Source organism: Pseudonaja textilis, chromosome 3 (genome assembly GCF_049901715.1).
Source record: "Pseudonaja textilis isolate UNSWEBS1 chromosome 3, rPseTex1.2, whole genome shotgun sequence".
Lineage (NCBI taxonomy): Eukaryota > Metazoa > Chordata > Lepidosauria > Squamata > Elapidae > Pseudonaja > Pseudonaja textilis.
In genome coordinates, this window is record NC_141992.1 from 161570770 (window position 1) to 161592701 (window position 21932).

The window sequence follows — 21932 nt, forward strand, 5'->3', positions numbered from 1 at the left end:
CCTCTTTGCTGCCTGTCTGCTGCTATTTTTATGGATGATTATGCTGGATGACTATCTTCCACACTTTAATCTAACCTTGTCATGTTGGGTGCTTTCAATAAATTGCTTGAAAGTGAGCGGGATTCAGATAGATTCAAGATCCAGAACTCAGATGTTCTCTGCTTCTTCTTATAAGGAATACAGCAATGATAACAACTCAGATTCCTCTTTTATACCTGACAATGAAATGGGTACACTAAACAATTGCTTGCATGCTGATGAAAATTACCCTGAAGAGCATTTCACTGATGACATTGAAAAGTCTGTTCATCTTAATCAAGATGGCAGTATGACAGTTGAGATGCGAGTTCGATTCAAGATTAAAAAAAAGGAAACTATAAAATGGACCACTACTGTTACACATGCTGGCACTTCAGCAGTCATTCCAGAAGATGAAGCATCTGATTTAAATATTTTGACATATAAAAATCCCACAGAGGAGTTCAGCATTCCTGAAAATAATGTCCCAATGCAGCAAATCTGTACAAAAATGATCAATCAAAATTCTGCAAATCAATTGAAAACTAGCACTGATGACATCTGGCAAGATCCACTGATGAACACAGAGTTGAGGCAGGAAAGAAATAATGATCTTAAACTTAATTTCTGTAGACCTCCTACTCCTGGACCTAGAAAAGTCAGACAAAAGAAAGCATTAGTTGAAAGTGTTACAGTGGTATCAGATACAACTGTCCAAAAAAAGATGATAGGTCAATTTTCTGTCAGTGAAGAAATGGACAATGGCAAAACCAAATCGAATCACTGTGTGATTACTCATGCTAGCAGCCAAATAATGAATGTTACTAATCCCCAAATTAGTGGCATATGCAATAATCATACATTGAATCAAACTCAGACTGACCAAGAGGAGAAACAAATGTTGAGCAAAGGCACAATTAAAAAGTCCTCTGATCTGCCTGAAGAGGATAGATTATTACATAATGATTTGGAGAAATCAGTTGTAGAGAAAGGGTTACCTAACAGTTTAGCACCTGAAGGTTATTCTAGTATTGGACAAGAACAATCTTTAGTAAAGAGGAATAATACATCTATACTGTGTTTATCTAATAAATGTGATGATGTAGAACAAGAACTAAATTCCTTCAACAACCATTCAGAATGGTCTCAGTTAAAAACTGAAGAAATTATATATGACCAATGTCAAATACACAATTGTTCCTCATCATTGCCTCCTAAAAGCAATAATACAATTTGTAAATATGCTCCAATGACTGCTACATTAACAGGATCTGATTGTATTACTGCTACCGTCCTCTCTGATGAAAGCCAAGCTATATCATCTAGTGACAAAAAGAAAAAGAAGAAAAAGAATAAATTAGATATTGTGAAACAAAATGTAAGTTCCCCAAATAATTCATATGACATTTCCACTGAAGGTACTATAAAGGAAAATATAAACACCTGCACAATTCACAACACAAGAGAGACGATGAATCATTCTCCTACCCAGTTAGTGGTTCATAAAAGAGAGCTTGCGTTTCCTATTGGAAACTCTGACGGTGCTATTAAAACTGTGAACACCAGAGGTGATTTATATAGCCAAGTTTCAATCACATCCCAGCAGAATGACTTAGAAGATAACATAAAGAAAAATCTAAATAGTCAGTTGTCCCACCAAAATAGCAAATCTATGAAAGCTGAAGATCTACTATTAATAAAGGATAACACAAAACATGAATTTGATCAGATTAAAGATGGGACAGGTAAAGCTCTTAATAAACTAGAACAACCTGCTTCCTTAAAGCCTTTAACTGATTTAGTGAATGGTCAGAAGACAGAAGATAAAAAGGGAAAGATTATTTCAAATAAGTTGATAAAATCATCATCAAAACACAAAGAACTGAAAAAGAAGAAAAAATCTGAAAGTGCTATCAGTAGTATAGACAAGGTAATGGATGAAACGAAAGTTTTGGATACTTTGGGGCATTCAGACTTTACAAATGAGATTATAAAACAGTCTCTTGAAAACTATATTCAAACCTGGTTGCAAAATGTATATCCAAAGGCTGCGAGGCCTCCCAAACACTGTGCTCCTATAAACTCGATTAACAAAAAATCACATCACCCAACAGTAAAGTCATTCTTAGATAAAGGAAGTAAAGAAACTGGGAGGGATAATATTCCTGAAGATCAACTGAAGACTACGTTAAATAATCTCAGTGAAGTGCAAGCTTTGGAAGAATCATTTAAAGAATTGTATGAAACACACACAGATTGTTTAAGAAATGTTGATGGGATCTTGAAAGATGAAGACAAATATTTAATGCCATCAGATACCCAGGAAAAAGCAAAACTTTCCATGTGTGATATACATAAATATAAAAAAAAGCTTCAGGAAGAAACTGATCATGCAAGATGTAATTCTGAAATAAATGCTCAAGATAATCCTAAATCTGTCCCAGGTACTGAGAAATATTGCAAAAATAGTCTTTTGCTACATAAGTTAAAATCAGCAATTTCCCATCTCGAAAGAAATGAAACTGGATGCCTCCAAAACTTAAATTGTCTTTCAGATGTTTTTTCTTCTTCTCTCCTTGGATCTCCTTCCAATCTCCTGCTAGTTTGGCTTCTACTAAACCTGAAAGAAAGTTTGCCCTTTATAAATAAAGATGAAATGGTGGGAACTAGTTGCAGTTGTTCAGAAATCTTTATACTATCACAATATTTGAAACAGGTTGCGGCTAAAGAAGATGATAAAAACTTAATGACAGCTGCTTCTGATGTGGAGAATTGCACAGCAAACTGCTTAATATCTCCTGGGGTGCAAATAGAAAAACAGGAATTAACATATTGCCAAGAAAATATTGTTCTGATTGAAACTGAAAATATGCCCAGCACTGAAGAACAAGAAAAACCAAACAAGAATTTAATCCTGAATGACAGTTTAAATTCTGAAGAAGTTTTAGAAGTGAAAGAGGTAGCAGAAGAGTTACAGAGCAACTGTGAAGAACAGCAACCATGCAGCAGGCCAGCAGAAAATGCAGATATGTCTGAAATGGTTGTGATGCAAAATCTGAACTACACCAAAGCACAGTCAGAAAATGTGGTTTCGAATGAAAACTTTATTGAAGAAAATAAAGCTATTCCATTGCAAGAATTGGAGGAAAATGTCCCAGATCCATCATTAAATAATGAAAAACCTGAGCTATTAGAAGAATCTGACATCACTATGTTCAACACTAGTGACCATACTACTGGGCAGATTTTTGATCTAGAATCATCACATTTAAATGATGAAGAATTAAATAGCTTAGAAGAGCAAAAATATATAACATCAATATGTGAAAGAGAACATTCGGATGAGAACCTTATTTTGGATATTAAAAATACTAGAAATGAGAACCATGTAGAAAATTCTACAACTGATAATCTAGAGGAAAATGATTCTTCAGTGGAAACCTCAGATAAATTATCAATAACTTCACCACAACCTTTCATTTATGAATCTAATCAAATTCCAATCAATACTGAGGATAAGAAATCCAGAGTGAAATTAATAATAAATCAACTTGAGTGTGGATCTCATTCAAATGCTTCTTTGGAGTTGAAAAAAACCATTAGAAGTCCTGGCACATCTGATTTGTCTGATTATCGACCAGAAACTGATGAAAGTGACAGCAGGTCTAGGCCTTCTAGTGACTTGTCTGATGGAAGTACAGATGAAGCAATATATGAAAACAGCTACAACACAGGCTATGTAAAAAGAACTATTGAACGACTTTATGGTAAAGCAGAAACTGCATTTAAACCCATTTCCAAGCCTGGTTCTCCATATTTGGGTCAGAAGCTATCCAAAGATATAGAATATAATTCTGTACATGTAATCAGTGATAAAATCACTTTGCTTTGTCAAGGTCATAATGGATGGCCTGAGGATAAAGTAGCTTCTTCATTAATATCATACAATAACTATGATTTAAATAAAACCAGCAATGAATATGCTATTTTGCCAACCCTTAATGGGGAAGAAACATATAATGCTGATCGTTCACTCCAAAATGCTAACCAGCACAATGAGTTTAAGGTCCAGATTGCTGAAGATGAAGGGATACTGATCAATAAAGGAAAATGGCTTCTTAAAGAAAACCATTTAATAAGAAAATCACCTCCTGACAACAGTGGAATGTATGGCAATATGGATACAGCATCAACTGATACTTTTTTTGACAATCATAGTAGTGATGCTCCGTATTCTCATTTGCAGAATATGGTGCTAAGGTCAGCATTGAAAGAAATATCATCTTCTGATTTGGAAGATATGGCTAAACCTTGTGGCAATGAAGGCAATTACTTCAACATGCCTCATAATAGTGACTCAGAGCCTTTTCCTGATGGTCCAGGTATAAAATGCAATAACAGCCCAAATAAGAAGAAGGAATGCAACACTTCTTCAGAATATTGCACAGAGCTGAACAGCTATTCCCCAGCATTCTCAATGGTCGATTTGAAATTACCTAACAATCGAATACACCCTCTAGATCAGATTACAGATGACACTCTAGTTCAGACCCAGCCGACTAGGAACACTACTACAAACAGGAATAGGCCTGAGACTCAAGATTCTTTAGATAAACTCCATGCTATTTGTGGACAACATTGTCCCATACTGACAGCTCTCATAAAACCAGTGAATGAGCAGATCAGAGGATGTGCTTATCAAAAAGCATCTGATATTGAAAATCTAATCTGGCTACCATACTTGATAAATGAATCCATAGGAAAAGATAAGTGTATAATTAAACTCAGCAAACCCAATGATCAGCTGAAGATCAGCTGCATGAATAAGATTTCAATTAACATTTTTGGAAGACATTACACGGAGAACATCTTAGATATTACAAATTGTAATAATTTTAAGTTACCTTTATCTCTACATTCTCTCTATAGTATCACAAAGATTACTAAAGGAATGCTATTAAAGCCAGAGGTATACAAGGATCATGAAAGTAGTACAAGAAAAGATGATGCTCTTGGTGGGATAACTGTAGAACACAGTAATAATTTATCTAGCTATCAAAGCACAAGAAATAATACCGATCAATTTGTTGGGAGAAAAAGGACTCCTTTATTAGAACATTTTATAGCAAGTAGTCAAAATGAAGCTTATTACTATCAAAGGAATTTCATAAAAATGAATTACTGGAAAATAACTCTGTATCTGAAAGATAGAAGTGTTCAAACTTTGCAACTTTTATTAATATTTAAACAAAAACCACCATTCAACAAAAAATATTTTTGGTTGCTTGTTTTTCTCTGCATTCTTACCTTTTCTGTAGAAAATGCAGACTTTTCATCCAAAAAGTTCAGGTAATATTAGAATAAAGATATGTTGTTTGTGTCTATCACAAGATTAAATGGCAAAACACCATAATTTTATGAGCATTAAAGAAAAAGAACTGTAGAGATAGATAGATAGATAGATAGATAGATAGATAGATAGATAGATAGATAGATAGATAGATATCCTAATGGTAATTGATAAAGAGTGAGTAGCAGTTGACTGACTGATGGATTCACTCAAACAGAAGACAAACATTCATCTTATCAACTTAACACTGCCATTTCCAGCTTAAAATAAGCTTGTTCTGTCATCCAGTAATATTTAATATCATACACAAGTATATATTGGTGCACATATATTTATAATATATTTATATTATAAATGTATATATAATATATTTAAGAACTGGGTTTTTATCAAACTGTTGACTAAAATTAACGTTCTATGAAATAAAATGAATTAATCCTCCCTCTGCTGATACCAACCATTCTTTTTTTACACACAGAAATAAACTCAAAACACACTGCTTTTTTTCCCTTCTGTGAGGGAGAAGGAGACAGAGAAAGAGAAAGAAAAAGAAGAAATGAATAGAGATAGATTGAAGGGAACGTGTACCAGCTGCCTTTAGAAAGCAAGAAAAAACTAGATAGAGAAGCACAACTAGGTAGTAGGCAAGAGGTAATTGAAGAGGGGAAGAAAGGCAAGAGAAAGAAACCCTGTTTAGCTTCCTGAACTGAAATTAATTTTTCTTCAAGCACAAATTATCTGTAGCAGATTAATTCAGATGAAAAAGCAGTGGTACAAGTATTCCAGCAAGTGAAATAATTTTCAAATTAGAACCATTATATATCAGTGATCATCAGGGAAAAGAATTTCTGCATCTTTTACTCAGAGGGAATGCACCAGAGGGAAAGTGGTTTATTTCCCTTATAACTGGGTGTCTGCAGTTGGTTCTTTACATAACTGATTGAATCTTAGTAGTAAAGAGTCAACTCTTACAGGCTGAAAAAATAGAAAATCACAGTTAAACAGCCCTCATGAGGCAGATCTTTAAAAGCAGCCATGCTAATAATTTGAAATTCTTCCTCATTTCAAAACTATTTTTAACAACAATTTTTAGAACCTCAATTCACAGGTAATTGTGGCAAAATATACCTGTATTTGTTGTTAGTAAGTATAGTAATTTTTTTAATGAAACACTACACATTTATTTTATGGACGTTCAAACTAAAGGGGGGGTACTTATTCAGTTCTCTCTCTCTCTCTTTACCCATGCAACTTTGTAACAAAAAAAGTGATTGTAGTTACTATAGCATAACTAGTGCAATCTAGGTAAAGGACAATGTTCCCATATATCAAAAATTTCAGAAACAACCAGCAGGCTAATACACAGTAGAACCTCAGGTGATGACTGTAATCTGTTCCAAGAATTCAGTTACCTGACTTGGTTGTCAATGGAAGCACATAAGCATAAAAAAAATGGTACGGCCTGGGAAATTGGTACGGATGCAGTTGCCACCTGAGCACCTGTTTGCGACCAGAAGTAAAAAAAAATGGTTGTCACCTGATTTGGACATGAACGGAAGCAATCGTGACCAGAGGTTCCAACTGTAACCACTTGGCATCGTTGTAGCACACAAACTAAGCAAAACCTTCCAAAACATCTTAAATAAACCAAAAGACCCAGAACCAACATAAGAAGAAAAATCAGGCATCATCTACAATATCCAATGCAAGACTGCCACAGCCACTGTAAAGGCATGTGGCAGAAGACTAGCAAGGGCATCCATAAATATCAATTAGCAGCCAGAAAACATGATGAAAATTCTTTAATCTTACAACACATGGATACATTCAACAACAGACAGACAGAAAGACAGACAGAGAGACAGACCGACAGAAATAGGCAGCAACCCCACATGATCTTACTTAGGTAATGAAATGTCTGCAACCAGAGTACCAAGAACTCCACAGCTCATTCCTGAGTGACATCTATTGTCATGTATTAAGCTTTTTATGTTATGATATTTAAGATCAGAAACACGTGAAATACTTTGATATTTTGATGTTTATGGAAGTAGCCATTTTTGTTCTTCAGACATTAACTACCTATCTTCTTTGGCATCTTCCTAAATTGAATGAGATGCAAATTCTTAAGCCTTTGTTCACATGAATCTTAAGAATAGCCCATCCCCAATATTATGTATTCTTCAATGTTTCCTTTTAAGCATTGAAGAAATATGGAAGGGGAATGGGATAGGGTCAATTAACATTTGTCAGAACAAATAATAATCTTTAAATGATCAGGAGAATTAGCAAAGCAGAATTTTTTGAATTTCTATCAAAGCTCAGGCAAATGAAGGAGACGTCCATTCATGACTCTCCTTCACCATGGGAAGATCTGACAAATAGAAGGACCATGGAGCTAATCTATATTTACCAACCATCCCCAGCTTCATAAGCAACCAAAAAATATGCACGTATAGTGTTTTTGTTATACCAGGAAAAATGCGATTCTTACTGATTTTTAAAAGTTAAATATATAATTCTTACTAATATTCTTAAATAAATAAATTTCTAAAGTTGAACAATTACCTGCCTGCACAGAACTAACATAAGCTGCAAATGGGTATTTATTTTACTTGCAACTTCCGAAAATGTAGAAATATTTTGAACATCTGTGTATGGAACATTATATTTCTACTCAATAAATTGTATATGATCTTGAAATACAGTTCTGGAAAAACAATAGACCTGTTGAAACTTTCTCAAAATAGCTCAACTTCTGGTCATCTCCAAGATCTGCTCCAAAAGTTTCTCAGTTGTCTGGGACAGATTTGAAGATGAGAAGAAGCTGGATCAAAAAGAAAAAACTGTTCCTAGTGACTGAAGCTACTTCACCAGGAGAATTGCATCATGTTAAATGCATCAGATAAAATGTATGCATGCACATAATAGATGACTGAATCATGTAACTGAAACTATTTATATGCATTTAACCAAGGCTACTCAGATAGGCTATTTGAGGGACCACCCCAGCTCCAATTGCTTCTGTCTGTCCAGCACAATTGAACAGAGTGCATTTGCTAGGGATTCCATCCATTTAACAGAGTCATCTTGTGGGATTTAGAAAGTGTGCAGCACCTGCCCTCTTGAATGAATCAGAAATTTGCACAGCTTCCAGCTCCATGATAGGTAGATAATTGTTGTAAACCTGATTGTTCTCCAAGATTTGGGTTGGGGGAGGCGAAGCATTGTTATATTTGTTTGCTGACTTCGTATATTGTTGTTACTTGTTTCTCCATATGTTGGTTTTTATTTTTAAACTGCCCAGAGTCCTTAAGAATTTGGCTACTGTCTAACTTTGTATGGAAGTATGTATAGATAAATACAGAGAGATAGCCAGATAATAGTTTTCATATCCCTCTGCCTTATTAATCCAACCTAAAGTCTAAGTTGAATAGCAATTATATCTGGTTCATATTTCCTGACAAGCCAATGGTAGCTATGTTTTTGTGTAAATAAAAATGTACATTCTGTTAAAACAATGTTTATTATTAAGCTTGCCATCTTGGACAGCAAATATAAAGGAATACCATTGATTGAAAGACTCTGCCTCTGTGATTCTGGAGACATGGAATCCTTTGGACACGTCCTTCCTTCTGTTCTTTTTATAGAAACATTTGAGCAAGATTTATTTTCCTATTAATTAATAGGCATACCGGCTGTTGCAGTACTGTTTATCTTCAGTGGTTGCTTAAAGATTTAACTTTGTAGTCCCAGCACAAATAGCTAGATTCTGCACAGCAGCACTAAAGATTCACTGGAACTTGTTGAATAATCCATTATAACCATTTTAAACAATTAATGCACCAGATCTTTTGATATCATCACCCTGTTGTATTTTAGTACCTAATAACGATAGGTTTTCACAATTTAAGGATTAATGTCACATTATAGCTTAGGCCATGCTCTTGTTTACATGCAACTGATAGATAGGCTGCCAAATTATGATTTTAATATAGATTTTATTTGTTATTTGTTATTATTTTATTCTAAACTTTCAATTATATGTTCTTTGAGTATTTTTAATTGTACTGGTCTTTGATTGTAATAAATATTTTGAATTTGAATTTAAATATCATTAAGCTTACTGCACAATAAAATTATTGTCCTGCACAATAAAACTATGAACAATAAACTGAATTACTATTATGAAGTTGTGATATTACTGAATGAAGAAAAATAAATAATTTCCGATTAATTTGACTCCTAATTTGCTTGTGAGGTGAACAATCTAAATTGAAGGCCAATGCCAGGCTTGGTGACATTCCCGGTAACTGATTTTAGAAATGATTTTTGTAAATCAAAATTGTCTTGATTTATTTTTTCAGCACCTGCTTTTGCAAGATGTAAATCATTACTATTCTCAGTAATGGAATAGTTTATGGAACAGAGATAATAAAATATATCCTTAGAGGCTACCCATGTGATTGACTTTATATGTGCAAATCTATATTTACTAGACCAAACTAGGATCCAGTTGAGATTATTAGGGTACCATAGTAAACATGAATGAGATATCTGATCTTGTCAGCATGGATTTGGTTTAATCATATGAAAATTGTAAATGACTTGAGGTCATTGTTGTGTACCATTGTTGTGTACCATTGTTGTGTACCATGTTGTGTACCATGACAGATGTCCCCATAGCAATTACTCCTGCAATATGCAGAACAATCTGACCACTCACATTCTTCTTGGGGTCATTAATAGAAATTTCTTTTCACCATTTTTACTCTATAATATTTAGATACATTAGTAAACTAGATACAGTATTACTTCACTTATACGTATAGTAAGAGGTTTACCTGTAACACTGTACAGGTACAAATAAAACTTACTTAGCAAGGCATTGAGTACACTTTTAATACGTATGGATTATGATGTCACTTTTCTTCCAGGAATTCAAGGCAATACTCATAGAATCCACTCCCCCACTGTTTATCATTACAGTATCAAACTGGTGTATGTTTGTGGGGATACATTTGACTGACCTAGTGCTGTTTCAAAGTTACTTGATGAACTTTATGGAATGAATTTGAATTTGGGTCACTATGGTCAGAACACAGAACCTTAACAACTATATCACTTGCTGACTATAATAACTGAATATGCAGAGGGATGTTTTATTTATTTATTTTATTTATTAATTTTAGTCAATTGCTTACAATATAATAGGTATAAGTAAAAACATAGTTATGAATACATGAATACATATAAGAAAAATAAAAAATAAAAGAAACAATAGGACTGGCAGTAGGCACGTTGGTGCGCTTATGCACACCCCCTACAGACCTCTTAGGAAAGGGGTGACGTCAATAGTAGACAGTCTACGGTTAAAGTTTTTGGGGTTTGGGGAAGAAACCACAGAGTCAGGTAGAGTATTCCAGACATTGACCACTCTGTTGCTGAAGTCATATTTCCTGCAATCAAGTTTTGGGTGATTAACCATGAGTTTGTATCTATTGTTTGCTCTTGTGTTGTTATGGTTGAAGCTGAACATTGACAGGTAGGACATTGTAATGTATGATTTTATATACTATACTTAGATCGGACTGAAGGCAGCATAGTTCTAGGTTTTCTAGGTCTACGCTGCCTTTGGTCCGATCTAAGTATAGTATAAAAAATCATACATTGCAATGTCAGAATGGGAATTATTGACTAAAAAAGAGAAAGAGAAATAACAAGACAATCCAAAATCTAGAACGTGAGAAATTTGGATGCGGTTTAACTTATTTTTTTCTGAATCTTATAGAGACAATTCTTATATTACAGAGAAACACTAGTGAGGGAGGATTAATGTATGGTAAGGGTTACAAAATCTGGGTTGCAATCATCAAGATGTTCTCTGGATATTTACCTTTCTGCATCCTTTTGCTATCAATTGGATGTCCATTTTTTGTGGCATTTCCCCTTTTTTTCAGCCCAGATGTGGAAGGCCATTTTCTGTATCATATTGAAAAGTACAGTTATGAGAACAAATAGGGAAAGCTACATATTCTGAGTGGTGTTTCTGAAAAAAAAAGTAGAAGCAAATTATTAGGATAGCAACTTTTTAGAACTGCTTAATAAAACCTGTATGTCAGCTGTACATTGTATTTATATTTTTCAGGATTATTTGTATTAAGGCAAGGAAATAACTGGTGCCAGTTAAATCTCCCAAGGATACAATTATTTTCAGAGAACCCAAAGAACAAACTACTTGGAAGGAACAAAATATTCCTTTATCTTTGATATCTAGATTGAAGTTTTGAAACAAGTTTTTTTTTCTTTTTCTTTCTTTAATACTGCTCTGTTGGATTAACAAATGAGCATAACACTGCATTTTAACAGTGAAAAAAAGTCTTTATAAAAAAAAATAATTCTATGAGGATTTGTTGCTACTATCAATAGTAATGCAAGTCATTATTGAGGCACAAGTATTGGGACAAAATGAACCAATATAAATGACAGAGTTCCTTCCTGAATAACTAAGAGAGAAGATAAGAAGATGAGCCACCAACAAATATGATTGTTGTAAATTCCAGTCAGGTTTATGGAAAAAGATATTTGTGTAAGGAAAACTGGTTTAATTTAACTTGTTTCAGATTCCTTCTCCAAAGGAGTAAAATGAGGAGAATAAAGAAAAGATCTTGCAAATTTTGTTTACTTTTAAACATATATTTAAATGAATACATGATTGATACTCTAGTCTCCGCAATACCTGAACGCTGAGTAAGAAGACAGTGTTCTTCGACTCCATCCTATTCTCCACCCTATTATATCTTGAACTGAAAATTACTTTCACTGTATCAACTTCTACGGATTATTTGGTGTTCATTTTCAGAAGTATTGATAAGTATTTGGGATTGTCTTTTTATATATGCTTTAGAGACACACTTAACATTATTTGATCTTATTTCCTAGTTATTGAAGGAAATGTTGAATTATTATATTTTTAAATGACACTGCCCTTAATTTTATTATTAAGTGCTGCCATTTTAAATTAATTTATGCACTGTGTTAAGGGGTTAATATATTATCATTCTTGTTGTTGTAAATATAATTTAGATATGGAATCCACAAACTCCAGGAAGTAAAACTTTTATGTACACTATTTTTACAAACTGTATATTAATTTCACTTTTGTTAAATATTGTTATAATTGTGTGTTTTAAACAGTTTTTATCTCCTAAAAGCAGTATACCAAATAAAATAAAAGCAATCTTCAATACACACCTTTGAATAAAACAGCCAATAATAAACCAGCTGCTATAAACCAAGATGTGCCTAGATGTGTAATAAAACCTTAAAGAAAAATAAGTAATTTGACATTCAGGTCTCTTAGACCTGACTTAGGGAAGAGCTGATCTCATAGGGATGGAAATATTCCCAATGGCAGCATAGTTTTAAACAACTTCTTTATGTTTCTGTAGCTATGAAATGGAAGGTAGTAATTTTTACCAGTGATCAGCCATCTTCAGGGACCAGCTCGCAAGTTTATATCACTTTATATGGGGTGCAAGGCAATTCAGGAGCTGTCTTTCTATATGGGGAAGAGAAAAAAGTGTTTGAAAGAGGAAGCACAGATACATTTATGGTAAGGTATTTATTATAACAAGAATTTGGAATAATGCCATTTAATTAAAAAATCTTATTTGTTTAATATTAGTAATATGTGATTATGTGTGGGAAACAGTATCATTTCATATCATTGTGCCATTTTCCCTTTTCAATTGCCACAAGACTTGAGCCAAGTAATTTTATTTAAATTATATTAGCTGCAAAAACAGCAATAGCACTTAGACTTACATACCACTTTATAGTGCTTTACAGCCCTAAGTAGTTTACAGCATATTTCCCCCAACAAACTGTGACCTCATTTTAATGAACTTGGAAGGATAAAAGACTGAGTCAACCTTGAGTTGGTCAGGATCAAACTCCTGGTAGTGGGCAAAGTCAGTCTGCAACACTTCATTCTAAACACTGCACCACCACAGTTCATAATGATGTACCTGCTTCAGTTTGTGATGCAACTCACTCAACAACAGCTAAAATGAATACAGTTTCTGTTACTGTTTTTCCACTTTGATCCTTAGCTTGAGATTTACTTCAGAAGAATGTATAAACAAATTGGTGGGAATTGTTTAAATGACTGATTTTTCTTGCTTTTGTGAGAGCTAATTCTCACATGGTAAAAAATACAGCTTGATATCAGTCTGTCTGTTACCAAAAGAAGAAAGAGCAGAAGAATGGGACATCTAGGCCATTACACAGGTTGGGTTGCCTAAAGAGCAGAAACCATTTCAAACCTTTATTTTACTGTAAAATAGTGATTACATTTCATACACAACAGTAATTGAAAATATGTCATAATGCCTAATAGTTTTTTTTTTCAAAAAAAATAAGACTACCCTATCTGAACTTAAGTCTGCTTGAACATCTATTTTAGATGTTTTTCTCTTTTTTTAAGCTAAAGGAAATTTTCACAACCAACACACTAGCACACAGTTCTGAATCTGCCATTGCCACTTCATTAATATAAATCTAGTGAAGATAGCAGTACACTATAGCCTATTTATTAGTAGATATTGCAGTTTGTTGTTAGGGACAAGTTGATCAAATGGGGAGGTTTTCAGAGCTTTTAGAAGAATCAGAAATGGAATATTGCTTGGTCAGATGGTTGCCGGCCTTTTGTCTATTCAAATGTATGGGACAAAAAAGATTCAAATTGAAATACAGCTGCTGGCAGCTCATAATGTTATGAGTTTATTTCATGCTTTGTGAAAACAGTGTCATTTATGACTACACAAATGTAATTGTGTAATTTTTAGTTTATTGAACTTTAGTTCCTGAAAAATGTACATTAAACTGAACAATAATTGCTATAATAAAATAAATTAATCAGTAATCTTCCTATGTTGAAATAATTCTGGCCTCTAAAACGATCATTTTAAGTCTTTGAATAACTGTCAAGTGTTATTCTAGTGAATACTCTGTTATTCACAATTAAGGTCTTAGAGTTTCTGTTTGATTCCATTATATTCTTCACAATGTCTGAAGTTTATCATCATTAAGAGCCAAATCATTTTGAGGGCAATATGTTGGGAAGAGATACATAATTATCTAGGTATACTTTAGTATGAAGTAAAATTCAAAGTAACTAGTTTCATTTGAAAATGTAGAAGCTATTTCTCTGGAATTTCCCTAAAAGTGTTTTGATTGGAAAAGTATTACAAACCGTATATAGTGAAAGAAGTTATGTTATGACATATTTGTTTTCAAAAAGATATATGATCTACTATCTGGTTTGCTATATTATACGAACAGATTCACACGGAAGATTTGGGAGATCTATACAAAATACGGATAGGCCATAATAATTCTGGAGAAACCCCTGCCTGGCACTGCAAAGAGGTGACATAAATTGATGCTATTTATTTATTTAGATCTATATGCTACTCTAATGATAAATGAACTGCATGTACCATAAACCCTTGTTACAGTTGAAAAGCTTAGAAAAATGAAAATATCACCCGAAATATCAGTCATGAACATATTATGTGCTATATGACCAGAATGCTAGGATATAGTATAATATATCCTATATAATATAATATAGTATAATACACAAATAATTTGTACATCATCCTAAACATGCTTTAAGTGTAAAATTAATATAGTCTCTTAGGGAAAAGTTTTCACTGTTATAGAATGTAATTAATAGACTTGAAATTTCTTTAGGGTCTCTTGAATATTTCAGGGCATGGAGTAAAATCATTTTGTTCACTTTGGATATGCAAAATCCTGTTCTTAGAATTTGAAGAAGCACAGTTACAGGAAAGCATATATGCAAAAACACATGTAAACATGCTCATATACTACGAAAACTGCATATGAAACCTTTGCATTACATTGCACATGGAAAAGTCATACACCATGCCTGTAAAATGAGTGTGAGAAATGAGTCTTTTTTAAAAGACTCGGTCCTATTACAATGGAATGTGATAGCAAAAAAACCCCTATTCCATTTCTGCAAAGATCTTAGAATAATCTAGATTCAATTGTCTGTCTTTCAGTTGCAATTGCAGAATCTTGTTACAGGGGAAAAATATGATTTCTCTGTTGAAAAGTGGCTAATGCAAGCTCAAAATGAAGGTGAAATCAGTCAGGAACTTCCTGTTTTGCATCAGGGACACCCCATTCTTCCAGGTAAGCTTCCAGATAAGACTCTCAATTCTGCTCATTGTAATTTCAAGATATTTATGTGTAAGAATTTATGTTAAATATAAATTATATATATATATATATATAACAAAATTTATATATATATTGCATGTATTTGATATAATATAATAAATTTTGCAGTTATTAAAGCTTCTGAATTAATTTTCAAAGGCAATACTGCAATGTGCCACAATTAATATACTGCTAAACATTGAAATTCCATGGTGATGCCAGGCATATCAACCAATGTCTAGACAATGAGACCTCTATATGCATAGACTATCTACAAGTTTTCAAGCAGCATGCAACACCATCTAGAACAGACTAGAATAGACTAGATTCCTACAACTAGGTTCCTACAGATAAAAATATTTGTTCCAGGTTTAGGAGTGCTAGGAAAGGAATAACAAATAAAATGGATACGTCACATTTGGCATTCTGTACATTTCATAATCAGTGCACCTTTTATAAGTCTTTGAAGACCTGGTTCTTTGAAGACCCTTTGAAGATCCTTTGAAAGTCTAGGGCTCCAGGTGTGGAATGGAACTGATCTCTTTGGTATGTTGAGGAATTGTTATGGTTCTCTAACCACTACATATTTTATTTTAATTTATGTATGTTTTAATTTTTTTTAATTGTGAGCAACCCAGAATCATGTACTTTACAGAATCATGTACTGTACAGAATCATGTACTTTAAATAGTCAGCTAGATATAGTGAATAAATAAGATATTGATACATGTTGAGACAGCAGTATAAAATAATTATACACAGAGCATAATGTTAGTAAATTGCTGTACTTTTTTATTTTCAGTGGCAATGTACAAGGTGCATGTAATAACTGGTGATCTCTGGAATGCTGGGACAGAAGCTGATGTTTACATAACAATCAATGGAGAAAAAGGTGACACCGGATGCCGACAGCTGCATAGATCAATGAAGTCTCAAAAACACATGAAAGGACAAGTGAGTGAATTATTCCTCTTCCCATAGAACAAACTGCCAAATAGGTATACTATATAGGAAAGTCCTTTTTTTTAAACCTGAAATGTAGGTAAAATGGTAAAGGTTTTCCTGTCAGTCACATCCAACTCTAGGGCACAGTGCTCATTTCTGTTTCTTGGCCAAGGGAACCAGTATTGTCCTAAGACATTTCCATGCTCATGTGGCCAGCATGGCTCTACATTGAGTCTCATGGAACGCTATTACCTTCCCAATGAAATGGTACCTATTTATCTACATGCATTTGCATGCTTTCGAACTGCTAGGTGGACAGGAGCTGGGCAATACTGGGAGCTCATCCCATTGCATGGAGCCCAGGTCTTCAATCTGGGTTGTCAGTTCTCTAACTGACAAGCTTAGCATCTTTTAACTGCTCAGCCACTGGTGGGATTCGATTTTTTTTTTACTACTGGTTCTGTGGGCATGGCTTGGTGGACATGGCAGGGGAAGGATACTGTAAAATCTTCAGTCAGAGGTAGTATTTGCTGGTTCTCTGAACTTCTCAAATTTTAACCGCTATCGGTTCTACAGAACTGGCAGAACCTGCTGAATACCACCTCTGGGTTCAGCCATTTTGCCCAAAAGGTATTTTTTGTCTTTTTTCTCTAGACACTTAGATCCAATTGAATTGAATCCTATTTTGCTTTCTAATTTTTCCATTTGGCTCCCCATTTTATATATTGGGTAATCTGAATAATATAGGTTACCTTTTTGTCAGTGTTCTCTTATACACTGCCCAAAGTCTCATGGTTTGAGTTGAGCACCATTATAAATGTGCAAAATAAATAAAATGAGTTTATGTAAATATAGCACTTTTCACAATTCAGCAACGGCTATTAATTTGTATAGATCTTTATCACAAACAAAATTTATAAAAAATAACTTCATAGAATTATAGAATTATACATGACCATACTCCTATATATTTTAGGAAGAAAGGTGGATTAAATATGGTTATGTCCTCTTCCTCGTCTTTTAGTCGAAGACATATGACTCCCTTTGGTATTTTCCAACATAAAAGTGCTAAACATCTATTTACTTATACAACTTAACAGCAAATGTACAGAACAGTTATTTGCGGGGGGAAAGAGGAAATTGCACCTTAAATTTTTAGCATGAAAAATAAGTACTTCCAGCACTGCTAAGTCAATTATGCTTTAATGTAGCAATTTTGTGACCATGCTATCTTCATTCCTTTAGTTAGCCTGAGGCAATATAACCTTGTAGAAACTAAATTTAAAGAAAATTAAATGTTTGTGGCTTTAAAAATGATTTACCATAGTTTAATTCAATTAATCGGAGTAACACGTGTTATTGATTGTGCATTTAACAGTAATTGGTTAAAAGTATTTTCCCCATTGCTCTTTTAATATAGTACTTGTTTAGGGTTTATGTTTCAATTTACATATGTGGGTTACTTGAAAGAAAATGACAGAAGACAAAATACAAATTCTTAAAATTAAATGTGTGTTACTTGCTTGATTGCAGACTGATACATTCTCGCTTGAAGCTGTGCACCTTGGACATTTATATAAAATTGTTATAGGACACAATGGACTTGGCTCAGGTCAGAAATTTTAAAATATTTATATACTTCAATGACATAGATTAGAATATGAAATGGTTTTTTCATAGACCTATTGGGTGTTTAGGAATAAAGATTTTTGAAGAAAAAGCAGCATCCATTTATGGGAAGCAAATTATTATGGGAGATCTGGGCATCCTTCCCCAGCACTGCTTCTGATACCTGTGAAAAATAAACATAGTTTAACTTTTACATATTATGTGCACATTTTGCACATTGTAGACTTCATATAGGAAGTCTTTTCAATAATTGTATTGTTATTTTATTGGTAAATAAATAAATACCAATAAATATTTTATTGGTAAATAAATTTTTGATTAAAGTTTGTTCAAACTATTCCATTCCTAAATTTCATTCTTAAGTAATTAAGTAATTAGAAATTATTTGTTTATTATTTATTTTATTTTACACATTATACTTGTATAAGAATAATAAACTGCTTTTCAAAAGTAAAATGTAGGTATTCAATTGTAGTCAGCAGAATACTGTGCATTCAATACTATAAGCATGAAGCAAAGGAAGGGTAAAATTGCATCGTAGATAATTAACATAACTACAGTATTTAGAAAGCTGTATGTTCCTTCAGAAAAATGGATGGTAAGAGGAACAGATAGTGGGACAGATAGTGTGGTTCACATAGCCAAATGCCTGAGCATGCTTTTCAATGCTTCACGAGATGTTAAAATGTGGGCTGATCCATTTCTGGAGATAATTAGAGATAGTATTAGGTCTCAGGCATTCTAGGATCATGTAAGTTAATATTTACAATTTTGCAGCAAAACCTATTTGTTTCTGACCCTCCTTCAAGAAAAATGGGCATGAAATTGCTCTGATCTTTTATAACGAGAAAATGACCTTTAATATTCTACACTTTTTTGAGCATCTGGACTATCTTCAAGGACAGGCTTTAGCGGGGGATATTACATAACCTGTGATTCTAAGGCCCAGATTTCTACTTGTCAGGCTATCTTGATTTTGCTAATAAACCAATCACAACTATAAGCTACAGTATATATCCTTGATATACAAGAGTTTAGAACTTTCCTTTAAAAAAATATACATTTGTACGGCTCAATTTCCATTTATCATACTAAACAGGTATGTGCTTTATATTTCAAATTGTTTTGGTGGCACCGGTGTCTTGAATTAGAGATAAAAATTACAATAAGCAAATAAACAAGCAGATATTGTACACTGTATGTATTAGAGGTGGTATTCAGCAGGTTCTGACCGGTTACGGAGAACTGGTAGCAGAAATTTTGAGTAGTTCGGAGAACCAGCAAATACCACCTCTGAATGGCCCTGCTCCCATCTATTCTCTGACTCCTGAGTCCCAACTGATTGGCCGGATCTTCTTTTGTTGCCCTCCACAGGAGAACAGGGCTGGAAAGCAGGTTAATGGGGTAGGGAAGGAATGGGATTTTGCAATAACGTTGCCCCAGGAGTGGAAAGAGAATGGGTATTTTGCAGTAACCTGGAGTGGGGTAGGAATGAAGATTTTGCAGTATTCTAACCTGCCATGCCAAGCCACACCCACAGAACCAGTAGTAAAAGATTTTGATTCCCACCACTGGTATTAATTATTTAAATGTAATACGAAAAGGACTGATGTTTGTGTGCTGCTCTTAACACATACTTGTCTTGATTTCACTATTAAGATTGGAATGTTTATATTCCCACCTAGGAAATGGTTGGTTTTTGGAGAAAATTGTCGTCCAGGATCCTATCACAAATTCAGATTATATCTTCCTATGTTACAGGTTTGTTCAGTTTATTATTTTTAAAAATTATCCATTTCATAATGTTGACATTATATCTGATTGGGACAACTAAGATAAAAGCAAAGCACTAAGGATCTGACAATTAAAAGTCCTCCTGGCTGAGGAAGCTTTTCAGGACTAGCTGCTCAGGAGCTGACTTTTCCAATTCTTTGATGTTTGGGAAAGATGAGGAGCAGACAAACCCAAAGAAACAAAGTTCCTTCAGCCTCAGATTCGTTAAAAACTATTTTTACCAGTCTATCAACCCTGCAGTAATTGTCAAATTGAACTTTCAAACAGCTCATTGATAATTTGGGGGTTGGGGGGGAATCTTCAGCTCAAATTAAATTCCATGTGGCATTCTCAATTTCAATTCTTCCTTAAAACACTGTTGAATGAACTTCAGATATTTTTCATGTTTACAATGTGTCCTAAGCTTCAGGCACAATAGAATATCTCTTACTTAGTTTCATGCATTCCAGGGTTTGAATACAAAATTGTAAATATATATCAATATGCATCTAAAATACAAGTGTGCATTCACAGAGATATGCAAACCAGTACTGCATTGCAGAATGGTAAAACTCTACATGATACACATATTACATAAATACTCAATTGTGGCAGCAGGTTTCTAAAATAAGACTTGAGACCTGATGTACCGCATTGCCCTCTCTTGGTGGGCCAATAATATTCCTTGTTATCATACAGTCTCTGAAAACAAAGCTTGGCTGGTTGATTGTCCTTTGCTAGAAAGATAATTCTATTAAATGAAATTTGACTTCATTGAGAGCTGAACATATGAGCACTTCTGTGTCAAGCCCTAAATGCTCTGCTTTAGCAGTTATATGTAAGACAACAGCTAGACTATAAACATCCTGATGATCATTAGATGACAGCCATACTTAGATTTTCTCTTTGCTGCATTCAATGGTCATGTGGAATTTTACAGCCCAGATACATCAGCCCTAAGGGAAGACCACAAACTGAAAACATGAATTCATGTTTTCAACAACTGGTATAGAAATGTAAACTGCCTCGGATACCTGAGATAAACATATACCTAGTCCTAGTGATATACTGTACAGTTTCAAGCTTTATATTATGTCTGAAATAGAAATGACTCCTGATTTGTTTTCAAGTAGCAAAATCAGGGGCAGTTTACTTCTAATTATTTTCATGTACACACACACACAAAATCTGTTGTGTATTGGAAATTCTATATTTTAATTATACTTGGCCTTAATTATACTTCATGTTTCATGTGTCTGTGGTTGCAAAACCTTGCTGTTGTCCTATTAAAACAATCTTTGTTACTTTTGGCTTTAAATGAATTATATGGTGGCTATTCAAAGAAGAATGTTTCCAAATTATATCACATTTAATGTACTTTGTCTAATCTTAGATCATGCAGCTCAGCCACATCAATTTGTGACTGTTTTATTTTTATGTATGCATACATTATATATGTATATATGATTTAAAGTGTATATAATCATAATAAGTATGGGGGGGGGAGAGGGGAGGAGCTGGCGCCGTGACGGTATGGCTTGCAATCGAGCTCTAAGATTGCAGCCGATATCTTCGCCCCTGGCCGGTCCAAACGGACCTAAACCGTCCCGTAGGGATGGTTATCGTGAGGGGTATACCCTGTGGATCCCAGGGACATCGCGAAGTCCCTGGATGACCCAGGAGAAGTCCCTTTTGCCGGCGGCGGAGAGGCAGCCCCCAAGCTGCTGAAGTCGGGGCAGCTCCGGAAAGGAAGAGGCTGAAAGAGAAAGTGTGTCGGCTGGGTGAGAAACTTTTTTTTTTTTTCAATACTTTGAGGCTTGAAAGGACACTTTGATTACAAGAAGAAATCTGTGTGATTTTTGACAAAACTGAATAAGCGGCGTTTTTTAAGGGAGACGTCAAAGCGAGGTTTTATTTTTATTTTTATTTTTTTTGCTACCGGACTTCATTGTTACTTAGTAGA

The 21932-nt window shown here is 34.0% G+C and overlaps 1 protein-coding gene across 2 annotated transcripts in view; it reads left to right on the forward strand.

The window, feature by feature from the left end:
* The window catches only part of RP1 (RP1 axonemal microtubule associated), a 198798-nt gene that overhangs the window by 28502 nt on the left and 148364 nt on the right, over positions 1-21932 (forward strand). For both annotated transcript variants that reach the window (XM_087931244.1, XM_087931243.1), the window contains exons 4-9: positions 12820-12983; positions 14714-14800; positions 15463-15595; positions 16425-16576; positions 18101-18179; positions 19882-19957. In XM_087931244.1, coding sequence (XP_087787370.1) covers positions 12820-12983; positions 14714-14800; positions 15463-15595; positions 16425-16576; positions 18101-18179; positions 19882-19957 — 691 coding nt within the window. The remainder of the gene's footprint in view (positions 1-12819; positions 12984-14713; positions 14801-15462; positions 15596-16424; positions 16577-18100; positions 18180-19881; positions 19958-21932) is intronic.